Below are 25,515 nucleotides of genomic sequence, written 5' to 3'. Positions count from 1 at the left end.
TGAGACCAAGGAACCCTTACTCAGGTACCCAGATTCCAGACCACCCGACAGAGATGAAATCAAGCGCCACATTGCCCGTCTGAAAAATAACAAAGCGCCGGGGGAAGACTCAGTAGTAGCAGAACTATGGAAATATGCCCCAGAGGAATCACTTGATATCTTGCAAAAGCAAATAGAAGAAATTTGGAACAAGGAGACCCTACCCGAAGATTGGAAAATAGCTTTGATCCATTCATTACAAAAAAAAGGCAGCATGAAGAACATCAAGAACTACAGAGGAATATCTTTGCTGCCCGTGACTTACAAAATTCTGTCACTTGCCATCCTGGAGCGTTTGGAAGCACAAGTCGAACATCAAATAGGTGAATACCAAGGAGGGTTCAGAAAAGGTCGTTCAACAGCTGAACAGAACCAAAATCTCAAAACGATCATCAGATATTGTACACTAAGGTCCAAGCAGTATGTGTCTGTCTTTGTGGACTTTAAGAAAGCGTACGACTCCATTGACCGGGAATTCCTGCTAAACATCTTAAATGAATTTGGAGTTGATTTGAAACTGCTGGCATTAATTAGAGCCACCCTGACCGATACAAAATCCAAGGTGAAGTTCCACGGATGTCTCTCGCATTCGTTTGACATCAAAACAGGAGTCCGACAAGGTAATGGGCTATCCCCGATACTATTCAACTGTGTTTTTGAAAAGATCATCAGAACCTGGCGGGTGAGATTACAGGAAACCAACTACAGTCCATTGAGAATAGGAACCAAACCCAAGGGGATCGCAACAGACTGCTTAGCATTTGCCGATGATATTGCTGTTCTCTCAAACGACATAGAAACCGCTAGAGCTCAAGTTGAAATTTTAAAGGAAATTGCTGAACAAACTGGTTTGCAGATATCGTTTGAGAAAACAGAAGTAATGACTAACATCAAAGAGGCTCCACCAAAACTCCATACAAAATACGGGGACATCACCCGAGTAGACAAATTCAAATACCTGGGTGAGATCATCATGAAAAATGGACTGGACAAAGAAGCACTTCAGGAGCGAGTACGCAAACTGGAAATAGCCTACCAAACATCCCGCACAATCTACAACAAAAAATGCCTTTCCCGAAACGCCAAGATACGTCACTATGAAACAGTTCTGAAGCCAGTAGTTCTATATGCAGCCGAAACCCTGTCTCTAAATGCCAACAAAGGACTCCTTGAAGAACTGGAGAAAAGAGAACGCAAAATTGTGAGAGGAATCTTGGGATCAAAGTACAGAAATGGAATCCATCAAAAGAGATCCAACAAGGAAGTCTACAGCAAAGTAGAGAAAATTACCGACACAATCAGAAAAATACGGGCACGATTTTAAGGTCATATGAAAAGAATGGACGGAAGAAAGTTAACTAAATAAATATTTCACTTTTTTTGATTCAAACCCCAAAACCACAATTCCCTGGTTTAGAAATATCAAAGAAGACCTGCAAATGCTACATATCTCAGCTGAAGACGCCCTTAACAGAGATCTCTTCCGCAAGAAAATATTGACGAACGGGCTAAACCGAGACTAGCAGCCGAAGAGAAGACACGGTGCCCCTTGGACAGAGGAGCGTAAGCAGGCCCACTCACAAAGAATGAGGGAAATTTGGGATCTAAAGAAGGCCAAGTTCAGTGTCAAATGCAACAAGACTTAACGTGGTCCTTGATGGCCCCAGCGAATTATATATAATAATAATAATAATAATAATAATAATAATAATAATAATAATAATAATAATAATAATAATAATAATAATAATAATAATAAGCATATGCCTACCAAATTTATACAAAATTATAACATCTCTTGTAGCAAATAGAATCCAGAATCATTGCAAGGTCAATGATATCATCGCTGAGGAACAAAAAGGCTGCAAAGGGTTCACAAAAGGCTTTAAAGAACAATTAATAATTGATAGTATAATCATGGAACAAGCATACAATAACAACCGAAATTTGCACACTTGTTTCATAGATTACACAAAGGCATTCGACTCAGTGCTACATTCCTGGCTTGTTGTGGTCCTTAGAGTATATAAAGTTGATCCTAAAATAGTGATATTTCTAGCAACTACCATGTAGACTTGGAAAACTACTATTAACCTCCACAACGGAGAAGAATATGTGATAACTGACCTCATACCAATTAAAATAGTCATTTTCCAAGGGGATTCCCTCAGTCCGCTATGGTTTTTTTTTTTTGCTCTGAACCCACTATCAGACTGAGTTCAAAAACACATGGATTCAGTATCAAAAATAAGCAAAGAACAATCTACAAAATTTCACATCTACTGTATATGGATGATTTGAAACTATATGCTGCATCAGAAAGACAACTTGAACACCTTTTTTCAATTACGCACAATTTCTCCACATACATCTGCATGAAATTTGGACTCGATAAATGTGCTATTCAGACAATTAGGAGGGGCTCTTTCACGGCACAAGGCATCCACTCTAAAGCAACAGATATCTCACCACTGACAACTAATGAAACATATCGATATCTTGGATATAACCAATCAGCCAGGATTCAACACAAGGACACAAAACAGGCATTGAGACTGACATATATTGAACGAGTAAGACGAATCGTGCGTTCTAAGCTCACAGGAAAAAAGCATCGTTAAGGCCATCAACACGTTTGCTATACCTGTTCTCACATACTTATTTCGAGTCATAAACTGGACTACAACGGAGTTGAAGGAACTTCAAACGAAAGTGAATGTGTTACTGACAAAACACAACATGCATCATCCAAAATCAGCCTCAGAAAGACTCGCTCTGCCTCGTTCTGATGGTGGTCGTGGACTAATAGACCTTGAGAAATTACACAATGAAAAAAATACATCATTAAAGTGCTACTTCAAACATAAATCAGAAACCTCTGCCCTACATAGTGCAATGGTTGTAGCAGATAACGGTTTTACACCACTCAATATGAACACCCCGGCTTCACTTAAAATGTCATTCTCCACAAATGAGGAAAAGATCGTTCTATGGAAAAAGAAACCTCTTCATGGGCGTTATCCAAATGAGTTAAATCATCCATATATCGACAAACAAGCGTCGCATGAGTGGCTGACACATTCGGATATATACCCAGAAACAGAGGGCTTCATGTTCACCATACAAGATCAAGTCATTGCCACAAGGGACTACAGAAAGCATATACTGCGTGATCCTACTGTCTATTCAGATCTGTGCCGACGATGTAATACATCTCCAGAAACCATCCAGCACATAACCTCAGGTTGTCAATTAATGGCAGACACAGACTACAAGAACAGACATGACGAAATTGCAAAAATCATTCACCCGAAATTAGCCCGACAAAATAACCTAATCCATTGTACCACAGCATATTGGAAGTACAAACCCCAATCAGTCTTGGAAAGTTGTTCATCTTACTCTCCATCTGGAAGACGGAAGAAGAGTGTATTTCATGCAACAAAACGTACAGGACAGAGCAAAAAATCCACCGCACAAAGCATTAACAGCGTTCTTCTTTATGGCAAACAGATGATTTTTCAAGAACTTTGATGTACGCAGACATTCCAATTTATTATACTTGGAACGCAACACGAAGGAATTTTGAAATAAGGATGAGGGGCAAAACAGTAGTTGTACTACCTGGAATATTTTCATCAAATACTTTAGTACGAAAATACACTGTGCATCCGAACAACGCTGAGTGCTTTTATTTACGGTTGCTTCATTACGGTTCATGGTCCGACATCTTTTATACATTTACGAACAGTGGATGGAATAGCACATAATACGCATCGGAGAGTGTGCGAGGCAATTCATATGCTGGAAAAAGACGATTATTGGGAAAAGTCAATTGAACATTCATGCGCCACGTCTAATACATTTCAAATACGTACGATTTTCACAATCATTGTATCTACATATTCCCCATCACAACCAGTACAATTTTGGGAGAAATATACAAACTACATGGCCGAAGATATTCTGTACATAATTCGTCAATAAACACGAAATCATGGTTTGGATTTCACCGGAGATATATACAATCAAACGTTAATCTTCATTGAGTATCTTTGCCTTGCAATGTGCGGCATGTTGTTGGCACAATTGGGAATGACAGCACCAAATTGGTCCATCAGTGCAATATGCGACAGAGAACTGCTCAGAGAGCAGTAATACAACAGAAAAATGACTATCAGCTGTTCATCGAAGAAAACACACCAAAACTCCTAGAACAAAAGATAGAATTTGATACCATTTTAAAAGCTGTGGTCGACCAATCTGGTGGATTCTACTTTGTGGACGCTCCGGATGGAACTGGAAAAACCTTCTTAATTCCCTACATCCTGACTAAAATTCGTTCAAATAGCCATATTGAATTAGCTACTGCTTCTTCAGGCATTCAGCTCTTAAACTGTCACTAATTATGCAATTCACAGGAAAAACCAACATATAACATTTCAAAAACATTAGAAATTGGAAAGGTCCTTCAGGTGCACAAAATAATTGTATTTTATGAGTGCACAATGGCTCAAAAGAAGTCATTGGAAATATCAGACCATACAATTAAAGACTTTTGAAATACTCAGGTTCGATTTGGTGGAGCATTCGTGTTACTGTCTGGTGACTTCAGGCAAACGCTTCCAGTTATACCTCGCTCAACACCAGCTGATGAATCGCATGTCCGCATGAAATATTAAGCTCTTTGGAGCGCAGTCAAAAAAATGCATTTAACAACAAATTTGAGAGTTCAGCTTCAAAGAGATCCAACAGCTAACATATTTACAAGACAATTACTCTAGGTCGATAATTTCACTGTACCTACAAACCCAAAAACAGGAAAAATCACCTTCCTATCTAATTTCTGCATCATCGTGAATTCAAACGAAGAATTAGTAGACGCGGTTTTAGAAAGCTTCGAAACACATTGTGAAAATCACGCATGGTTGAGCTGAGGAGCCATTCTAGCGGCTAAAAGTGTTGACGTACACGATATGAACAATATCATTCTAAACGGAATCGCAGGTGAAACAGTGACATACAAATCCATTGACTTCGTGATGAACTAAAGCGAAGTACTGAATTTTCGAAAGGAAATTTATTATTTATAGAATGTTTCAGGATTGCCGTCACACATTCTGAATGTGAAAATTAGTGTGCCAGTATTATATTACTCCGAAACATCAATTAGCCAAAGTTAAGCAATGGCACACCATTCGTATTTAAAAATTGATGAACAGCCTAATTGAAACAACAGTTCTGATTTGACTTCATAAAAGTGAAGACGTGCTGCTTCCATGAATATCGCATATTCCGACCGACATAGCATTCGAATTCAAACGACTTCAATTTCCAATACGCCTTGCGTTCGCTATGACTATCAATAATGCGCATGGGCAATCTTTGCAGGTGTGCGGTTTGAACTTAAAGAGCGATTGCTTCTCTCATTGGCAATTATAGGTCGCGTGCTCCAGAATCGGTAAACCGTCTGATCTTTATGGTTATGCAAAACACCGACAAACAAAAATTGTACTCAATCCACTAGCTTTACTAAAAATGATTTTCTGCGGAAAACATCGTTTATCTTCCCTTCCTTTTTTCCACAGCATAGCCACAGTAATGTAACGCAGGGTATTGAATTGAATGATGGGTTTTCTCGATGAATCTATGTTTGCTAGAATACATTCATTTACTTACCGATAAATAACATAACAGACTGAGCCACAGTGAAGCATGGCCGGGTTTAGCTAGTGATGGGATAATTGTGTAGCAGACTTGTCATCAAATACGATTACGGTGAAAAGGAAGCAGCTTCACTGCTATCACTGAATGAAGAAAACCACGACAGAGTGTATGAAATGAGAGGTTCCTCTCCACGATTCATTTTTTATTCAATATCACACTAAAGCCTAAGTCAGAGATCACTTCTAAGTACACAATTGCTGTTATCCACGGACTACCCCCCAAAAAGACCATCAGGGCATAAGTATTCGGCTGACCTCCTTCCAGAAAGATAAGCCAAGTTCATTGTGTTCTTTTATATACTTAAAAGTATTTTTTGAAAAAAATAGATGTTAACAAAAAAATCTTGATCCTTATCTGGGTTAGTTGGTAACATTCACGATTGGGGCGGTGGATAATTACTTACTGCCTTCATCAATACATTTATCAAATTACTGGCTCTAAGTTTTCACAAGGTTGAACACAGCTATTTTTAATTATTCAAGAAATTAAATGAACCGTTCAAAATCATTTATACAGGTAAATAGCCATATGGCAGTGTTCTTACCTAATTCCACACGCCAAGATTCCATCAAAATTTCAAATGGAAAGAGAAACCAGTCAAACCAATCTCATATATTTGCAAAAGAGCCTTGGGTCCAAGGACGTTTCGCAGTGGTCCTTGTCACTATTTTGAGAAGCATATTAATGTAGTGCAAAGTTCTGTAATAAAAATCAAGGAATCTAGAAAGTAAATATTAAAGGAATACAACATACTCGTTGAAGAGATCCAGAGAATCTACCATCTGCTTCCAGTATTTCTTCTTCTCGAATGGGAGGACATAAGGTTGTACGTCGATCTTGAACAATGCCTTCAACGTAACGTGCACAGCGGAGATCATCCTCTCAGTTTCTGAATCTGGCTTACTATTTGGCTGCAGACAACCCAGTCGCGTATCCAAAGCGATAAGGGATATTGCTGTTAATCAGATACAAAGAATTCCGTGAAGTAAATATACATATAAATACACATTTAGAAGGCGACTCCCTCTTGTATGATAAACTTACATTCTAATGCCCATCGAAATATATAGTTCATGAAGTCATCAGGCAGCTCTCCGTTCTTGTTTTGTAGATCCTTCATTCTGGGGACCAGAAAATAAAGTGTAACGTAGTTAGAAACAGGAATAATATGACATACCATCTGTTCTTTACAAGTTATTAATTTGTAGATAACAATTTAATTTATATTTTCTATATTTTATTTATGGCCTTGCTGGTGGGACCTAGTGTTTGTGTGCACTTTGTCTTCTGGTGTGGGCTAGAATAATTGTGTTACTTTCATTGATCTGTCTCAGTCTTACCTTTGGCTTTGACAATATGAAAATGACCGAGGTATGAGCGATGCTATTAATGCCATTTCGTATGCAGTCAGTCCCTAATATGAATGATATGAAATTGTTGCTCATAGGATTGGTTGGTGCATGCATTTCAGTGGGCTTGGCAGACTGATATGCAACAGCAACTTCTGGCTCAGTAAATGAAGCAACGGGAAACTACCTCACTCCTCATTTCCTTAGTACGCCTCTTCAGTGATGCCTAGGTGACCTATGACTGCTGATGGCGAAGCTGTTGAGGATCCAACCAGCCTTCGGGCTGAGGTCTGAACATACATACATACATACATACAGTACATACATACATATTTGATTTAGTTTTCGTTCAAAAATTCTCATAATTTTGAATGTCTTCGTAGATTTATTTCATTGATGAACCACTTGTTTCAGAATATTTTCTCAACCGGAATGGCACCTGATTAGATAAGAAATACCCTCACTTGGCACTACAGCCTTCATGGGCCTCGGCCCAACAAGTGACCGCTGTTCAGCTGGAAGGACTGCAGATTACAAGGTGGCTCGTGGTCAGATCAACGAGTCCCCTTGGCCGTTATTGTTCACTTTCTAGAATGGGGTCGCAATATCACCGTCAGTGAGCTTCTCAGTTTTTCGCACCCAAGCTGAGTTGACCACTAATCAGTCCTCAGATCCACGTTAAAGTCTCCATCATGGCCATGAATTAAGGCCAGAGCCTCTGGTAAGAGAGTGGCCCACTACCTCTATGCCGCGAGACTAGCAGATAAGGAATAAACATAAAATGAAACAAAAAATTAACAAAAATAATGGAAACGCTGTCGAAAAATATTGTTGGTAAAATGCAAAAGAAAACAAGGAGAAATAAGATCCGAAATGAAGAGATCCGACATAATACACAAGCAAAGATGTCGATAAGTGAAAATGTAAGAACATCAAGACTCAAATGATATGGGCATGTAAAAAGGATGGATCAAATGGGGACAGCAAAAGACCTCGAGTTACACCAAGGAAACGCTGGATCAGCAGGACCTGGAAGAAGGAGGAGTGCAATGGCATCAAGTTGAGAAGGAAGAAATGTTCTTGGATTAACAAAGATAGAGAGCGCTCTTGTACTGCGCTGGAGACGGTTAAAGGATGATGATAATGACGTTGTAAAATAAGAGGATGAAATGGATGAATATTGTTAATTGTGTACTAGTGGCAACTAAGGATATCAGAAGGATGGAGAATACATAGCGTTGACCACAGGTTCTCTGACTTTCCTTTCTTTTTTCCTGGCATGCTGCTTCACTTCGTTGAATATTGTGGCATATTGGGTGGGCATCAGAAGGATTTTAAAAGCTAAGCAGAAGACACGGTAATTCACGAACCTTGGTTTTTAGAATGTACAAACCACTGGAATGCTCAAGGAACACGGCGATAACTCGTGGCCTATCTATATTACTTAAATGTTCAGCACCGTACCATTGAGAATTAAGGTAATGAACAGAAGATAATAGGAGTGCATTTGTTAGCGATATTTCCCTGTAGTAAACAACTCGACAAAAGTAAACCAGCGCACATTTTCCACTAACAATTAATTGCTAACCAAACATTCTTTAAAGATTTTTTACTTTTGTGTGAAATTGGTCGCGTAGAGTCTGCTCTTTTTTTGAGTATGTAATTATGCTTCTCACCCCCCCCCCCAGTACAACTGTAAATGTATAAAATGTGTATTTTAGCACCATCGGCCACGTTGATTATTAAGGCCGATTTTTGACGTTGTTTCGTTCGTGGACTTTTGCGTACGTTCATTCTTAGAAGACGAAGTATCTCCTTATCATACTGATAGCTAACCTCGTTGCGTATGTAGACTTCATTTATTTACTGTCCGGCTCCGTGGCTAAATGGTTAGCGTGCTGGCCTTTGGTCACAAGGGTCCCGGGTTCAATTCCCGGCAGGGTCGGGAATGTTAACCTTAATTGGTTAATTTCGCTGGCACGCGGGCTGGGTGTATGTGTCTTCATCATCATTTTCATCCACATCGCGACGCGCAGGTCGCCCACAGGAGTCACATCAAAAGACCTGCATCTGGCGAGCCGGACTTTTCCTCGGACACTCCCGGCACTAGAAGCCAAACGCCATTTCATTTATTTACTGTTTTGATTAATCATTATTCCCGCTTGTTTTTGTTTTACTTGAAGGTCAGAAAAGTAAAGATGATGCGATCGATTAGGATGTTCAAGAAGCTCTAGAATTATATGGAAGGAACAAGCCACTAGGAGGTAAAGGTAAAGGTAGACTGCAGATCTATTACGGACTGGCCATAATAAGAAACTGTGGCAGCGTTTTCAAGCTGCCGAAAGACATTTTACCAATCCTGTTCCATATGTCGTCCTCCTACCAACATCCTTGCCACTTCCGTTGTCCGAAGGATGAACATTCTTGGTGCATCAGTTATGTTGCCAAGTTGAAAGGTGAACAATATACTCACAAGTATGCCTTGCCTTATGAAGTGATAGAAGATATCAGACCTATATTCAAGAGTTATATGGAAGGAACAAGCCACTAGGAGGTAAAGGTAAAGGTAGACTGCAGATCTATTACGAACTGGCCATAATAAGAAACTGTGGCAGCGTTTTCAAGCTTTTCCGACCTCTTGAAGGAATGTCTTCACGGAAGGACTCAAAACCCCGATGAACCCTTCAACATTGTTATGTGGTACACAGTACGATTTTTTTTGTGGGTTTTGAAGCTTTTAGGTTATGTGTATATGATTCAGTGCAGGCATTCAATTTCGGAAATTCAGGAGAGATGGAAATTTTTAGAAGAATGGGCATCACACCAGAGTCAACAATAAAGTGAGATTTTACCGAAATAGAAAAATTTCGGGTGACTAAGAGCTGACCGAGACATATATTATACCTTGAATGTGACTAGGAAGAAATCTAGGAACCTGAAGATGGCCAGGAAAGACTTGGAGGAGGAAGGTGAACAGTTTTATGGTGCAGGGACATAGGCTACTAAATGTTTGCTACTTTAAATGTTAACACAATATAGTAGGCCTTCATTTGTAACAATGCACAATTCCTCAAAGTCGTACCTTTAAATGAGACTAAGTGATGAGGCATTCCATTGCTCAAAATGGACTTTAAAAAGAGAATTTCGGAAAAAAATGAAATAAATAAATATTTTCATTCCAATATTATTAAATACATGTCCGTAGATAGCAAGGACATAAGTCTATAAATACACCAAAAGAAATCAAGAAATTTATTCAGTAGTTTCTGGGGAAACGGAGCACCAACTTCGTGAATTTAACATAAAGGGTGTAGAAGGTACGCTTTCCCCAGTATTTTAGGTTCTGTTGCAAATTCACACTTATATAAGGTAAATAAATAGCATTAATAAAGTTAATAAACTCTTGCCAGGTTTGTTTTGTGTTCGTACATTCCCCACATATTATTTCTGTGACACAGGCCAGCCAGCATTTTCTTGGTACTCCAGTGTTGTGCAGAGAAACCTAAGTGAATCTCTAGCGTAGACTATGACAAACAATGAACCGTTCCTTAAAAAATGTGCACACCTGAATCATAGGTAAACGCACTGGAAATTACTTTCTGTAGGGTTTTGTATGGAGTGTAAAAATGTATAATGTATGCATATCTACACGTTAGTCTCATCTTCGGATCGGGGATGACGTCGGAAGATATTTGTGGCATACTTTTACAGATGGATGTCCTTCCTGGCAATAATTTCAGTTGAGATGCTAATACATATAAAATTAATGAGGGTGAATCTTATTTGGTGAGGAGGCGAAAGGAATCGGCTGACTATGAATAAAATCTCTCCCATCATTTGCCAGAGAGTGAAAATAGGAAACCACGGAAAGCCATTATCAGGACAGGCGACTCTTCTCCCGAATGCAGACCATGGCTATATATCCACAAGTAAGTAAGTAAGTAATTTAAAAAAATGATAAATTATAGTTCTACTCTCTGTGATTATTTACAATAAGAAACTTCTTAGTATTCCAGAATTTGTAGAGGGGACTTTTTAACGTTTTGAATGGAAACTGTCTACAAATCAATTATTTAAATCTTCCACTTCTACTGAGTGAAGGATTAATTCAACAGACACCAGGTGTGATCAAGTGAATGTACCAGAATTTGATTCGTGGGTGCAGCGTTTGCTTCTAAGTTGGTGGTGGTCACATTGGATCACTGTTGAAGTGGACCAGTATGCTGGTAACTATAATTTGAAGAACAGGAAATTAGGTTGTTTTATTTAAGCATTATATGACAGATATGAAAGAGTTCCATTATTTTTCTTCTTTGACGTGGGATGTTGTTGTCAAATTAGTGAATGCTGTTTTTTACGAGGAAGAAATATTAATATGGCACCATATTGCACATTAGTGTATGTTTTTTTATTAGAAATACAGTGAGTCATAACTAATTAAATTACTATCGCACCGTCGCCCAGAAAATGCGAGAGATTTACACTCTGGATTGTCACTGTTGTTAGCAAATATGGTTCCCCTTTCAAAACTGCGTCCACTCAATCATTTCAACGAGCTCAGGAGTTTCTAATGAAAGCTTATAAACACCGTGAATTGCCGCAAGAACAAATACATGTTTTGTTCTTAATGTCGTTTTAGAGATGAATGCTGTGGTTAAGAATGGTCAAACGAAAAATAAATGAGCGGATAATGAATCTAAGTGGTGAAAAGTGAACGATTCGATGAAATTTGATTAGTATGAGACTGGAAACGTTTTTCAGATGTTTGTGGCGGGAACTAGAAATGGCATGAATGGCTAGATGTAGGCCAACACGTGAAAAATACAAACATGTCAGAGTGCTTATGGGTTGCAATAAAGAAGAGCTTAAGAGGTTAAAACAAATTATGGTGACGTGCAGGAATGCAAAAAATCTATTTCTAGACTGATGATAGAACGAGCAACCATTCTTTGTCATTATATTCGAATTCACGCTGCTTACAAACTTATTTTTGATTTCATTCCGGATATAATTAGTCACCCGATATGGATGTGGCACGTTTCACAGTATTTATTTAGTATACCTGGTTATTATAATTTGTTCCTCTTATATGAAGAACTGAAAATACCAGTATTTTCAACTTACCTCTCAATGAAGTCCTTGGCCACGCTGTCTATTGGTCCAACATACAACTTTGTGTTGCGCGGCTGCATCATGGGCTGGTTAACTCTGGTTCTGAAATCCTGCCATTTTTTGCCTTGGCTGCAACAAAAATGATGTCTTATTAACTCTTTTATACGTGTCCGTGAGAGATGACGATGATGATAGTAATAAAGAAATAACTAGCTTTATGAAACTTCTATGGATCATGGACCTCAACATCTGTAAGGGGCAGTCAAATGAAAACTGAACACCATAACACATTTTATGCGTGAAAGGTGGCAACAGTGTTGTTACGTATCTATACTGCCATCTCTATGCTAGGAGAACTGCATAGTGACAACTCACAGGTGCACGCAGTTGTTGAGTTATGTTTTTGTTGGTGCGCGGACTGGTCTAGTGAGTTCGTCCAGCTATACAAATGGAGGCAAGCAAAGAAGAGCAGAGACTTGTGATTCGTTTCTAGTAGCGCAGCACTATGAAGACACTTTCGAGAAACTGCGACGCACCAGAAAGTCAAGACGCTCTGGAATGCTGTCGGATGGAGTTATAATGTTGCATAATAATGCTCGCCCCTATATTTCCAATCTGGCGAAGTCTATGCTTCAGCGATTTGGTTGGGAAACACTTCAACATCCTCCGTACAGCCTGGATCCTTCACCTTGTGATCTTCACATTTTTGGCGACCTGAATAAAGACATTCCGGGACGTCAGTTTCGGTCGGATGAGGAAGTGCAAGAGTGGGTGTGGTTGTGGATCCGTCAGCAACCTACCTTTTTCTACAGAATTGGAATTGATCGTCTCGTCTCCCAGTTGGTTAACGTATTAGCGCTTTTGTTAATTACTTTTGAGTAAAACCATTCCATGCTCACGTTGTAGCGGGTGTTCTGTTTTCATTTGACTGTCACTTATACATGGAATACAGACCACTGAAATTGGTTTTACAGTTCAAAAATTTGCAGGATTCCAACCAGGACAGCCGTTGTGAGAAGTCAGTAACAATACAAGTGGGCTACCCTGTTCCTTCATGACTCCTGTAAATATTAACAGTTATCACCTTCAACAGCTGCAGCTAATTGTGATATAACACATATCAGGATGCACGTTCTAATAGGCATGTTATTCTCTAAAACTACAAACCTAACCCCATCATCTTGAGCGTTATATTTTGGACTATTTTAATATGTATTTAGTACAGCTTTCATTACCTTTCCATGTAGCTGATGACAAGTACAAATTATTAACAACTTACGAAGCCACAATTCCTTCAATTCCTTTATAGAAATCACGTCGCAGTTCACGTCGATATGTTGTAATTGATGGGGAGTTTGTTCTGAGTGGCCACTGTCCCTCATTTCTGTAAGCCTGTAATATAAATTTCTGTAATAGTTAATTTGATAAAATGAAAATGAAATGGTGTATGCCTTTTAGTGCCGGGGGTGTTCGAGGACAAGTTCGGCTTGCCAGATGTAAGTCTTCTGATTTGACTTCCGTAGGTGACCCATACGTCGTGATGAGGATGAAATGATGATGAAGTACACACAGTCCCCGTGTCAGCGAAATTAACCAATTATGGTTAAAATTCCTGAACCTGCTGGGAATCGAACCCGGGAACGCTGTGACCAAAGTCCATTACGCTAAGCATTTAGCCATGGAGCCAGACATTTGATAACATAAAATATATAATACACCTTAGGCACCCTAGAAACGTTACAAAATTGCTTTATACACTTGAAACTAAATGTCATATTGTTCCTGGACAACAATGATATGATATACTGAATCATATCATAATATGCTTCAATATATTTATAAGAACACTGCATAATTTTATTTAGCGTGCCATGGTGTCGTGGGGAGTGAAGGGAGGTACCCTGTACGGCCGTGGCCTAGGCCGTGAGAACTCCGTATTGCTCCGGAAGGAACGAATTCCCCGAGTAGAAATTGAGCCGCAAGCCGTTATTTCAATCATGTAGACCCCTACTATACCGCCAATCCCAAGCACAACAACCTGGAGGGGGTGAGATGGAAACGAGGGGATCAACAGAACAATCGTCATAGGTTGACAAACTTCTCTTTCCCAGGGCTGGAACCACCTGAATTTCTATCAATAAATATGCCACTATGCTAAATTCCACAGATCTGACACCGCACATAATTAAGATCAGAATTATGGAGAGCCAGGATTCGATAATATTATTTACTTGTACTGAATTGAGAGAGGTGCGTATTTACAGCAGCGCCCGTTAACATCTGGAAGGCTGTTACAAAAGAGAATGGTTCGTTAGACGGCGTATATTATAATCACACCACTTCTTTTTTGAGCTTCCAACCCAACTTAATACCTGCCTTCCATCTGGTATCTTTCTACGAACTGTTAACAAGGCCAAAAAGTTCCAGGCTTGTATAACATTGAAATGGCGTATGGCTTTTAGTGCCGGGAGATCCCAGGACGGGTTCGGCTCACCAGGTGAAGGTTTTTTCATTTTACTCCCGTAGGCGACCTGCGCGTCGTGATGAGGATGAAATGATGATGAATACAACACATGCACCCAGGCCCCGTGCCAGGGAAATTAACCAATGATGGTTAAAATTCCCGACCCTGCTGGGAATCGAACCCGGGATCCTTAATAAAAATGAAATTCAGGTAAGAAGTACAACTAGAACAGGTGGAATATTTCAGCTAACTACTAAGAATATGTATACTTGAATAATGGTAAATAGTGTGGTTAATGTATTCGAACGAATATGTTTCTTAATTAGTGCAGCGAGCTAGTAGTTGCGAGACATTTTAACAAATTTACTTTATATTGCGATATCACGGTAAAACCATTTAAAGTCTGCGTTTTATAAATATAATACTGGCACTCCCATTTGGTGCTTTCTCTTGGACTATGTGATCCAATATAGACTATTAAGTTAAAATACATCGTAAAACGAAATTGTGAGTTTTAAAGTAGCGTGCTGTATAAACTTACGAGTCAAGTCTACGTCCTCAACGAAACAATTATTGCAGTCCACATATTCTACTGTACTTTATGAGTTTTTTTAGTATGTTTTTGAAAATGGTAGGCTAATAGTAATTTTACACTTTTAACAACGCTCATTATTTGAGTTTTTCCTCTGTTATGACCATGTGAGTTTCTTTTAATCCAATCATAATATTTTCAAGTAGAGTCTCTCAAAGTGTTGACATAAAAACTCGCTGAAAGGATTTAAACAAATGTATTCCGAGAATGTTTATATTTTGTAGCTTGAAACAATATTTCATATTTTGATTGAGAAAGATACATATGGCTTTTTCGACAAATATGGGTTGCACGGAAGATGGGGGAATCTAAAAAAAATATTCTTTGTTAATGTACGCAATTATAACTGGAATATAAAATAACGTGTTTCAATTGTGACGTTGTTCGATCTTGAATCCTTAAGTCATGAATCACCTAGTTTCAAAGACGGTAATTCACTTGTAAGTGGGTCAGTTAAGCTTTTGAATATGTGAACATATTATTCTTTAGTTTATGGAATATTATTTAAGAAAACTCTGCATTAATTGCTATAACATTTTATGCATGGAACAGCTGATGCTTTAAACTTGAAAGTTTTCACCCGGTCTCTTCTTCTCTTATGGTCTTTATGATATATAAAATTATTACAGTATTGTTTAGCTGGAGGAACCACATACACGAGAAATTTCTCACCTTACGGAATATTTTGCATCTTGGAATTTCATAACACAGACCTTGGCAATTTTGAACATAACCGAAATCAAATACAGTAGAACATTCTATGGCTTGGGTCCTCCAGCTGTGACCAAAGGCCAGCACGCTAACCATTTATCCATGGAGCCGGACTGTATAACACTAATATGAGCCAAGTAGTACAAAGCATTCTACCATCGGTTCTCACTCGAGCTTGATTATCAACATACATGATCGGTTATAATCACTTTCCGCCGATTTCATAATCCCTCAGTAAGATAAACATATTTTTCCGTAGGTACGTTTGTCATCTACCTTCTCTATATCTACGAATCATTTACATAAAAGTCTATTCCTCTCCCAGTATTTCTCAATTGAGAACCTCGGTGTAAGAAGGGGATAACTCCACCTTTTTCGTACATGTTTAATGCTGTGTATAGGAAAAAACGCTTCCTTCTTAGAAGAAGGAGATATCTCATTTACACATACCAGTCTCTATAAGGTTTAGAATCTTTTCCTTGCCGGGCGAGTTGGTCGTGCGGTTAGGCGCGCGCAGCTGTTAGCTTGCATCCGGGAGTTAGTGGGTTCGAACTCCACTGTCGGCAGCCCTGAAGATGGTTTTCTATGAATTCCCATTCTCGCACCAGGCAAATGCTGGGGCTGTACCTTAAGGCCACGGCCGCTTCCTTCCCACTCCCAGGCCTTTCCTATTCCATCGCCGCCATAAGACCTATCTGTGTCGGTACGACGTAAAATAAATAAATAAATGAATAAATAAATAAATAAATAAATAAATAAATAAATAAATAAATAAATAAATAAATAAATAAATATCTTTACCCTTATAATACACTTCGGTGGAAGAAAGTGATGAATACTGGAGATATCCCTATTTTGCACGGAATATAGTTTTGTGAACTTCCGCAAGAAGACAGCACGTATTTCTTGATGAGATGAAGGCGCCGTTTTGCATCAATTGGTAGAAGAATGGTGCGAATTAGTGACGAATTTACCGATTTCGAGTATTCGGGTACTGAGTATGTTCCGTCAGAAACGGATAGTGATTCAGGAGAGTGCGCTAAATAGAAGATTAAGGGCCGGTTCTACCATTTGCTGGTAAAGTGGCTGGCAGCTGCCCGGGAGGTAAACTACCTGGAGGTGTAAATCGACTGGTACTTTGGCTTGCGTCCAACCACTTCCGCGCAAGCGCTAGGTAGCTACCCGGAGCTAGATACCGATATACGAAGTTGGCTAGACTGATTTTCAGCGACTTCTCGCTTTCGAGTGTGGTGCTATCTATCGTCAGATGCATGAAACTCATTTCGATTGTCTTATTTCCTTGTGCTTGCGTCTGCTGATTATCACCAAAAAGCCCAATAAGGGGAGTCTTAAGAGTCATGGACAACAATTTATGTCAAGCTTTTGAGATTTTAATCTATGATCTTCAACATCAATACCTAATTGAGATTAAAATCTCGAGATTACATTTTCTTACGTCCGTTATAACCTGTCATGTAAGGCAGCGTTTTTGAAAAGTACCGTATTCTCGTAGTAGATTGGTCAAGTCGCTCGCTCCGTAATAGAAAGTACCGAGGTTTTCATCGTATTTCTAATTTACATTTTAAAATGTATTTTCGTTCCCTGCCGTTGTTCTTAACTCTCTCTTACGCGCTTCCATATACGTATATATACACACACACATCTTTACGGACTTACTGCCTTTGAGCGTTCTATCTGCAGGCTTCTGTGAATTGATTAAGTATCTCCACGATACTGTATTTGCAACCAGTTCTGTGACCTCGTTTAGTTCCACATGCTTCCATTTATTTATAAAGCATTTCATTGTAATGTTTAACTGTATGAAGATAAAGTTGGAAGGTACTGTAAATGTAAAGAACTAATCGGGATAAATATCCATTCATAGGATGAGGAATTCGGGAATAGAATAGATTCCAATTCCTTCGAAATAATTTACAAGAAGACTATGTAAACAACTAATAGGGAATCTGCTACCTGGGCGACAGTCCTATGTGCTATTAATCATAACATCACTTTCTATAAGTAGCACATATATAAAGCAATTTCCTAGTAGACATAATATATGTTATTAACAAAAGAACATATGAAAAGAGGCATACAGATTAACACAACGCTAATAATGGAAATAAAAATGATTCGTCATTCAGCGTGTTAGCCATTACGCTACGAGAACGCTTCAGCAAGTTAGGATACATACATTAACTTATACCTCGTGTCTGAAAACTGAAAAAGTAAAAAATTAAAGCCCATTTGAAATGATTTCCAAATAGATTTCTATTTTATATCATTTTTAAAGTTTCTTTACGGAAGCTTGACTTATAAAATGTGTTCCCTAAGCTACCGATGCGAGAGGCTGGTGTGACCGTTGCAACTCAAGGGAAGCATTTATGTTCAAGATCCTGCAATACAATATCGGCTTTTTTCAGTATCCTAAACTAATTTAAGTTGTATGTCATCAGAAATACAGCTAATAAAGTTCAACTCTCAAAACTTGCCCGGCAGGTAAAGTCTTATCGGGCCCTCGAAGTGGCCGATAAATTACGCGCCGGGTAACGACGATTTATGCTGCCGATAGCGCTACCTGGGGGTGGTCGAACGGAAACTTCCTTTTACGCGGAGGGCAAGTTACGCGCTACTTTACCAGTAGGTGGTAGAACCGGCCCTAAGGAAAGGAAGGGAAATCCAGTGCCCGGACAGCAAGTAACACTCCCTACCGAATCAGCATATAACAGTAGGCTTCCCATTAAAGATGCCTAACCCAAGGATACAATGAAACTTGCATCGAGGTACGTTTTTAAGTGTAACATGTGGTAATATAAATCTCTAACATCGGAATCGGGTTTTTGTTCCAAAGGTGATGGTTCTTCTTCTTAGAGATTGTCACATTCATCTTAAAAGTGATAGAAAATGTATGTTTTAAAATTGCTTCTTATATATCATTTGTATGTACATACGAATAACAATACTGCAGGCAAAAAAAAACTGTGTTTCAAAATATTTTCTAAAAGAGTTCGTTATAATAATGATTTTTAGCGTGTGTTTCTAATACAAATGTCTTACAGAATGTATATACAACAATTTAGGCTATATAGTTATTTTTTCATACTTAGGCTCAAGAAAGGGATAAGCACACTTTTTATTTGCTGTTTACCTAAAAATCAATATATTAATGGTGTTGCTTTTGTGCCTACAAAGTAAACTTTAGATAAAAATCAAATATTATAAAATATAGCATGAAATATCGTGTCTAGATTATTTAAATTAGTTTTTTGTGCCTCCTGAAAAATCTGTAAAAATGTGAGTTAACCTCTTCTTGCACCAAGGTGTTCAATTATTTCCACATTTAAAAAAATCTGGTGCTGAGAGGCCTTCTGTTTTTTTGAAACCACACTGGCTTTCGTCTATTCTACGCTCTATAACTGATCGTCCCCTCTTTCCTAATATGAGTGTGTATACCTTGCCCGGTATACCTCGATTGTCCCTGAAATCATACCGTTCCGAAGTTTGACCTCGAATCAGAAATTACCCCACTCAAATATATTTTAATTTAAATTGGACTAGAGGACCCGTGTTGCTCCAAAGAATTTCTTATAAATAGGCCAGATAACTCGTCTTCATATGCTTCTCGCAGTCATATTGTTTCGCCTGCCCTTTTGAATAGTTTCATGAACATGTAATACTGGCAGATAATAATTTATTTATTCGTAACGTTTATAACTCTTCCTTACATACAATATTATATATGCATCAACCATTAGTACGTATCTGGATTTTAATATTTTCGAACGATCTTGCCTTACATAGTGCAACATACAACTGGCCGCTGCTCAGTACAGGTTCGTGTAAGTAGACTAGCCGCGTTTTCAAGAGTTTGTCCCTGAGCTTTATTAATGGTCGTACAGAAGGCTAGTCGACTTAATACCTTCACGTCTGTACGTACGTAGACTGTTTATTCTTAGCAGCATGTAAGTAATTAGGAACTTTCTGCCATTTGTTGAGCATATACAGAAGCTGAGGAAAGAAGAAAATCAAAGAGTATATAGCAGAAAATAGCATTCTTCCACAATCTGAGGAAGTGTATACTCTCTGGCTTTACAGGGTAGTAATCAAACAAAACTGCATGTAATGACATTACTAAGGACATAAATCACATAAATATCAGAATATTAATGAAAGTGTCAGTCACTTAGCAACCTGCTAAGTAGATAATATATTGCGGGTTACGGTAAGCCTTCGCCTGGAATTATTGGAGTGCTTAAATTGTTTGATTTTACGATTTCTCGAAGTTGATTGAACTTGGACACCTATCAATGTCTCATGATTCACTGGCAGGTAATTCTGGAGAGAATAAAACTTAAATGAAGGAAATCGGTCCAGTAGAACGGACGGACCAATTTGCCAAGACTGTTTTTATTATACTCTTTAAATATATAAATGAGATATGGTAAGTAGAATTACATAACTGAAATAACTGTCCGGCTCCATGGTTAAATGGTTAGCGTGCTGGCCTTTGGTCACAGGTGTCCCGGGTTCACTTCCCGGCAGGGTCGGGAATTTTAACCTTTAATAGGTTAATTTCGCTGTCACTGGGGCTGGGTGTATTTGTCGTCTTCATCGTCATTCCATCCTCATCACGTCGCGCAGGTCGCCTACGGGTGTCAAATCAAAAGACCTGCACCTCGCGAGCTGAAATTGTCCTCGGACACTCCCGGCACTAAAAGCCATACGCCATTTAATTTCACTGATATAACAAAGTCAGCAACTCCGGCTGCAATAATGAGCTTTCTAATACAATTGACACATGACCTGCGAGAACTTTAAAAAGGGTGCTTAGACCGTTTATGGATACAGTAAATTTGTGTCAAAGATGAGCTACTTTAAGAAAACGCATGCTCTAGTACTGCAATGTTACCAAAGATGAGCGAAATATATTTAATAAATTTATAACATATTTTTATTCTGGAGGATACTTACTCAAAATTATTTTTCAGTATTTACCAAAACTCAAGATATATTTCAAACTCGATAAAAATTTTAAGAGTAGCGTCAAATTTCTCACATAATGAAACTCACCGTCTCAATATATTGTGGATCAAACAGGTAAACCACATCTTTACGACCATGTAGGCCAGACAACCTGACAATTTTTCCGTACTGTTTGTAAAGTTCTTCTAACTGCTTGTTGAAATTTAGTTTTGCTAAATTTCCTGAAAGATAAAAATATACACTCACTTTCAATGATTGATTCATTTTATATGATTAATATACAAATTCCTTATTTGTCATAAAGTAGAATGGATCCCAGATATACGAACATTTTGAAACATTAGAGGCCAAAATCTGCCTTAGAGCAGTGTTTCTCAAACATTTCATGTCTGGGTCACCTTGAAATCGTAAAAACCTCCTCAACCTAATTTACATGTTTCAATTCCTTTGCACTGGCCTGCTGAGCTCGAATTAGAGGGTTCGATCCCGTCTGGGCCCGGTGGTATTTTGAAGGTGATATAATACCCCGACCTAATGTCGGTAGATTTCTTGGAACGTAAATAAACTACTGTGGGACAACATTCCGGCACATCGGCGTCTTCGAAAACCGTAAAATTAGTTTGTGGGACATAAACCGGATAACATTATTATTATTATTATTCAATTCTTTTTAGCCTACCTTGTGTTTCTTCTTCACAGGACTTTAACTCGAGATACATGCTGGGGTAAATTTTGCAGCCGTTGTCGGAACTTCCACGGAATCTTCGGATTACTTCTACGCATTTTATTCAGTGCCCGTATTTCATTCTGCACATTTTTCTCAATGATCTGGTTTGGCACTAATCTAGATTAAGTCCATTTTTACGATTGGATGATGTTCCTGACACCAATCCTTGGGAGGGGTATATTCGCTATTGCGTGTGTCTGTGGTAGTTAGTGTGGTTGTGTTGTACTTAGATGAAGAGAAGTGAGATAAGACGAACACAAACACATATTCCCCGAGCCATAAGATTTAACATACGCTCTTTCAATCACTGGCCTGGTCGGAACTCAAAACCGGGCCATGTGAGCGAAGCTAGGCTGACTTTCCACATAGATAGATACGTATATTTATTTATCATCAAAAGGTTATTTTCCCAGTTAAAGATATTCAATAAAACGAAATATACAACAAATACACTTTAAATAAATAATACTAATTTCCTAAAATAATAAGCAAGTTCAAACTAAATCTAGAGACCTTTATATTTGCATATTTATAACACCTCAAATAAATAAATAAATAAATAAATAAATAAATAAATAAATAAATAAATAAATAAATAAATAAATAAATAAATAAAATAAAATAAATAAATAAATAAATAAATAAATAAATAAATAAATAAATTTAAAAAAATAAAACTAAATAAATAAAACTAAATCTTCTTAAGGAGTCGGAATAAGATATTGCTCCTTAACTGTTTGCAACCCGCTAAGTAAAGAATGTATTGCTGGCTAGGCTAAGCCTTCACCTGCTATTATTTGAATGGTCATTAAGTGATTTAATATTAGGATTACTAAACATTGGCTGTACTTAGAGATATGTCAATGCCTGATGATTAACCGGCAGGCATTTCCAGTAGACGGACGTACGGACTTGCCAAAGCAGTGTTTATTAAACATTTCTAACATATCGATGATTTGTTAATAAACGATGGGTCTCGCTCGGTGTTCAAGTCCTTTATCCTTTTTAAATTGTTACAAGGTGGAAATGCCCACATGGTTTGAATGGATTAAAAATTTTCTGGACTTGGTCATTTAAGTTTCTTCATATTGTGTGATTTGATATCGGGAATTCGGGCGTCCCTAGCTATCTTAAAAATATATTACAAAAAATGTGCTCAAATCAAACGTCTCAAAATTTAGTTTTGAAATTCTGCGTAGCAACTTCGGAATATAGTACCAATCCTCGCATACATACATCTATATAGGTCTTGTGCATAGTAGGCAAAGTGGTATTTTTTACCTATAGGCAAGTGAATACCACCCGAAATTGATGATGAATACTACAGTATATCTATGGTTTAAATAATCATCGAAAGTGCTTGACAACATTTGCTCCTCAATAGTTTCTTTTGGTGTGTTGAACTGTTGCTGAGACAGCGTAAATTCTAACGTTTCTGGCTTTACGTCCAATAAATCGCATCAGCATTCACATCAAGAATATTAGACACAGATAACACTTTCTTAACGGATATGTAAAGGTACTCACCAATTCCTGGAACGAATCTCCAATTGTTTCCAACCAATGGTAGTGGCTTGGGTCCTGGTATCTCCTGGTAGGGTCTCACATCATTAAGATCATGTTGTACTGCAGACGCGCTGGTGTATCTGTTAAGCGCCAGCACGCACTCTGGGTGTAGGCTCCCAATTTTCAAGATTGCTTGGCGTATCATTTTAGCTGAAACTGTCAAAATTTTTGACATTCAGTTTCTAATAGGCCTATTCTCAATTTAGTAGTTTAATGTTGCACCAACAGAGATAGGGTGTTAGGGGACGATGGGGAAGAGAAGGGCTGGAACTGGGAGAAATGCAGCTGGGATCTTAATCATCTACGTGGTATAAAAATGGGTAACCAGATAAAAACATCTTCATTGTTATTGATGGTGGTATCGAACTCACCATCTCCGGAATCCAAGCTTGCAGGTACGCAGCCAGAACAACGCATGCTAAGGTTTTAAGAATCTTCTCTTTTTGTTGAGCTAAACGAACTTTTAAATTTACTAGATATAAGTTAAGAAAAATATAACGCCCCATTTATGCTACTGCCAGCCCCATGGTGTAGGGGTAGCGTGCCTGCCTCTCGCCCGGAGGCCCCGGGTTCGATTCCTGGCCAGGTCAGGGATTTTTCTCTCGACCTGAGGCCTTGTTCGAGGTCCACTCAGCATACGTGATTAGAATTGAGGAGCTATGTGACGGTGAGGTGGTGGCCTGGTCTCCAAAGCCCAGAATAACGGCCGAGTGGATGCATCGTGCTGACCATACCGCCCCTCGTAATCTGCAGGCCTTCGGGCTGAGCAGCGGTCGCTGGGCAGCCAAAGCCCTTTCAAGGGCGTTATGTGCCGCGAGGTTTGGTTTATTTGTGGTTCTATGGTGGATTAGGCGGGACGACAAAATTTCCTACTACAGAGTGAAAAATACAGTTCTGCAAAAGCACTTTGTTACCTTCTCTACGTCTCCGTTAGATTTATTCTTTTTTTTCTGTTTTTGTCATCTCGCACAAATACATCTAAGATTTTTCGGCCACGGAAGGATGGAAAGGTAGCGTTGGTGGTGGTGGTGATTATTGTTTTAAGAGTAAGTATAACTGGGCAAAGATCTTCTATATAACACCAAACGGGGAGGAAAATGGAAGGGATCCGACACTTCGAAAAATGAAGGTGTCGGCTAAAGGAAGACAACTGCCATGAAGGGCGTGGAAATGAAAGACTCCTTAGGCCTCCTCGAAAACCTAAAACCGCCCAGGTCAGACAAGTGATGAGCCTAGCACAAGTAACTGGAAGAGTTGACCAAGGGAGGTCGGATAGGGTAGGTGAAAGTGATGAGCCTGGCACAAGTAATTGGAAGCAATGCCAAGACTCAGCTAATGGTCCCGTGGTCGCCAACCTATGCTCCCTAGTTAAGAGCCCCTGGGAACCCTTTTAGTCTCCTCTTACGACAGACAGGGGATACCGTGGGTGTTATTCTACCGCCCCCACCCAAAGCATAGCCATAGCATTAATTAAGGTACATCCCAAGAATTTGCCCGGTGTGAAATGGTACAACACGTAAAACCAAGTTTGGAGCTGCCGACGGTGGAATTCGTACCGACTATCTTCCGAATGCAAGGTCACGGTCAACTCTCTCGGTCGTTCGATTTCTGACGCTTAGTGTAGAACCCAACATTGCCATACATTGGTCAACTATTTCCATTTAATACGTGTCAGTTGGCTTTCAATTTGATGGTCTTCTGACAGCTTAAATTCTCATAGAATAATACACACTGATGTTCATAACACACTTTCCAAACGTATCAGAAAATGTAATAGACTACTATTGTTTTAACAGAAATGACCTTTAAAACAGACCATCATTATACAGAAGTATCATACAACCGAATCTGAACAATTATATTATACATTATTTTCAACTGAGTAATTTCAATATTATTATTACCTTACCTCAAACTTCTATTTCAATTAAAATTACAATTTTTCTGGCACGGTACAGTACCTATTACTTTCACTGACTGATGATAGAACTAGACTGTGGCTACCCATAAGCAGGAAACAGTGGTATCGTTCTTATCAGCAGAGTGAGCTGCTCATCAGTTGATGTTTTCTGTACGTAAACAAGATGACTTGAGACAAAAGAGATCTGCCACAAGGTCATGAACGTATTATGAGTTTAATCAGTTCCCGAAAATCTTCAGGCATCTTGCACGTGCAAAGTTCACTTTGACTACTCTTTTTTTTTTTCCTTTCTATCTTAATCCGTTTACCCTTCAGGGTTGG

At 38.7% G+C, this 25,515-nt stretch overlaps 1 protein-coding gene across 1 annotated transcript in view; it reads right to left on the bottom strand.

Annotated features, from left to right (window-relative positions):
* Positions 1-25,294, bottom strand: part of LOC136872292 (probable cytochrome P450 49a1) — a 51,004-nt gene extending 25,710 nt beyond the window's left edge. Inside the window, exons 1-7 of the mRNA XM_068227521.1 lie at positions 25,183-25,294; positions 23,235-23,429; positions 21,068-21,201; positions 13,507-13,619; positions 12,240-12,356; positions 6,811-6,887; positions 6,520-6,721 (exon numbers count right to left, since the gene is read on the bottom strand). Of these exons, the coding sequence (XP_068083622.1) occupies positions 6,520-6,721; positions 6,811-6,887; positions 12,240-12,356; positions 13,507-13,619; positions 21,068-21,201; positions 23,235-23,418 (827 nt within the window). The 5' untranslated portion in view covers positions 23,419-23,429; positions 25,183-25,294. The remainder of the gene's footprint in view (positions 1-6,519; positions 6,722-6,810; positions 6,888-12,239; positions 12,357-13,506; positions 13,620-21,067; positions 21,202-23,234; positions 23,430-25,182) is intronic.
* Positions 25,295-25,515: the final 221 nt, after the last annotated feature.

The sequence above is a fragment of the Anabrus simplex genome, chromosome 4 (genome assembly GCF_040414725.1).
Source record: "Anabrus simplex isolate iqAnaSimp1 chromosome 4, ASM4041472v1, whole genome shotgun sequence".
NCBI lineage: Eukaryota > Metazoa > Arthropoda > Insecta > Orthoptera > Tettigoniidae > Anabrus > Anabrus simplex.
The sequence above is the reverse complement of the archived record's forward strand: the minus strand, read 5'-3'. Positions and strand labels throughout refer to the sequence as shown.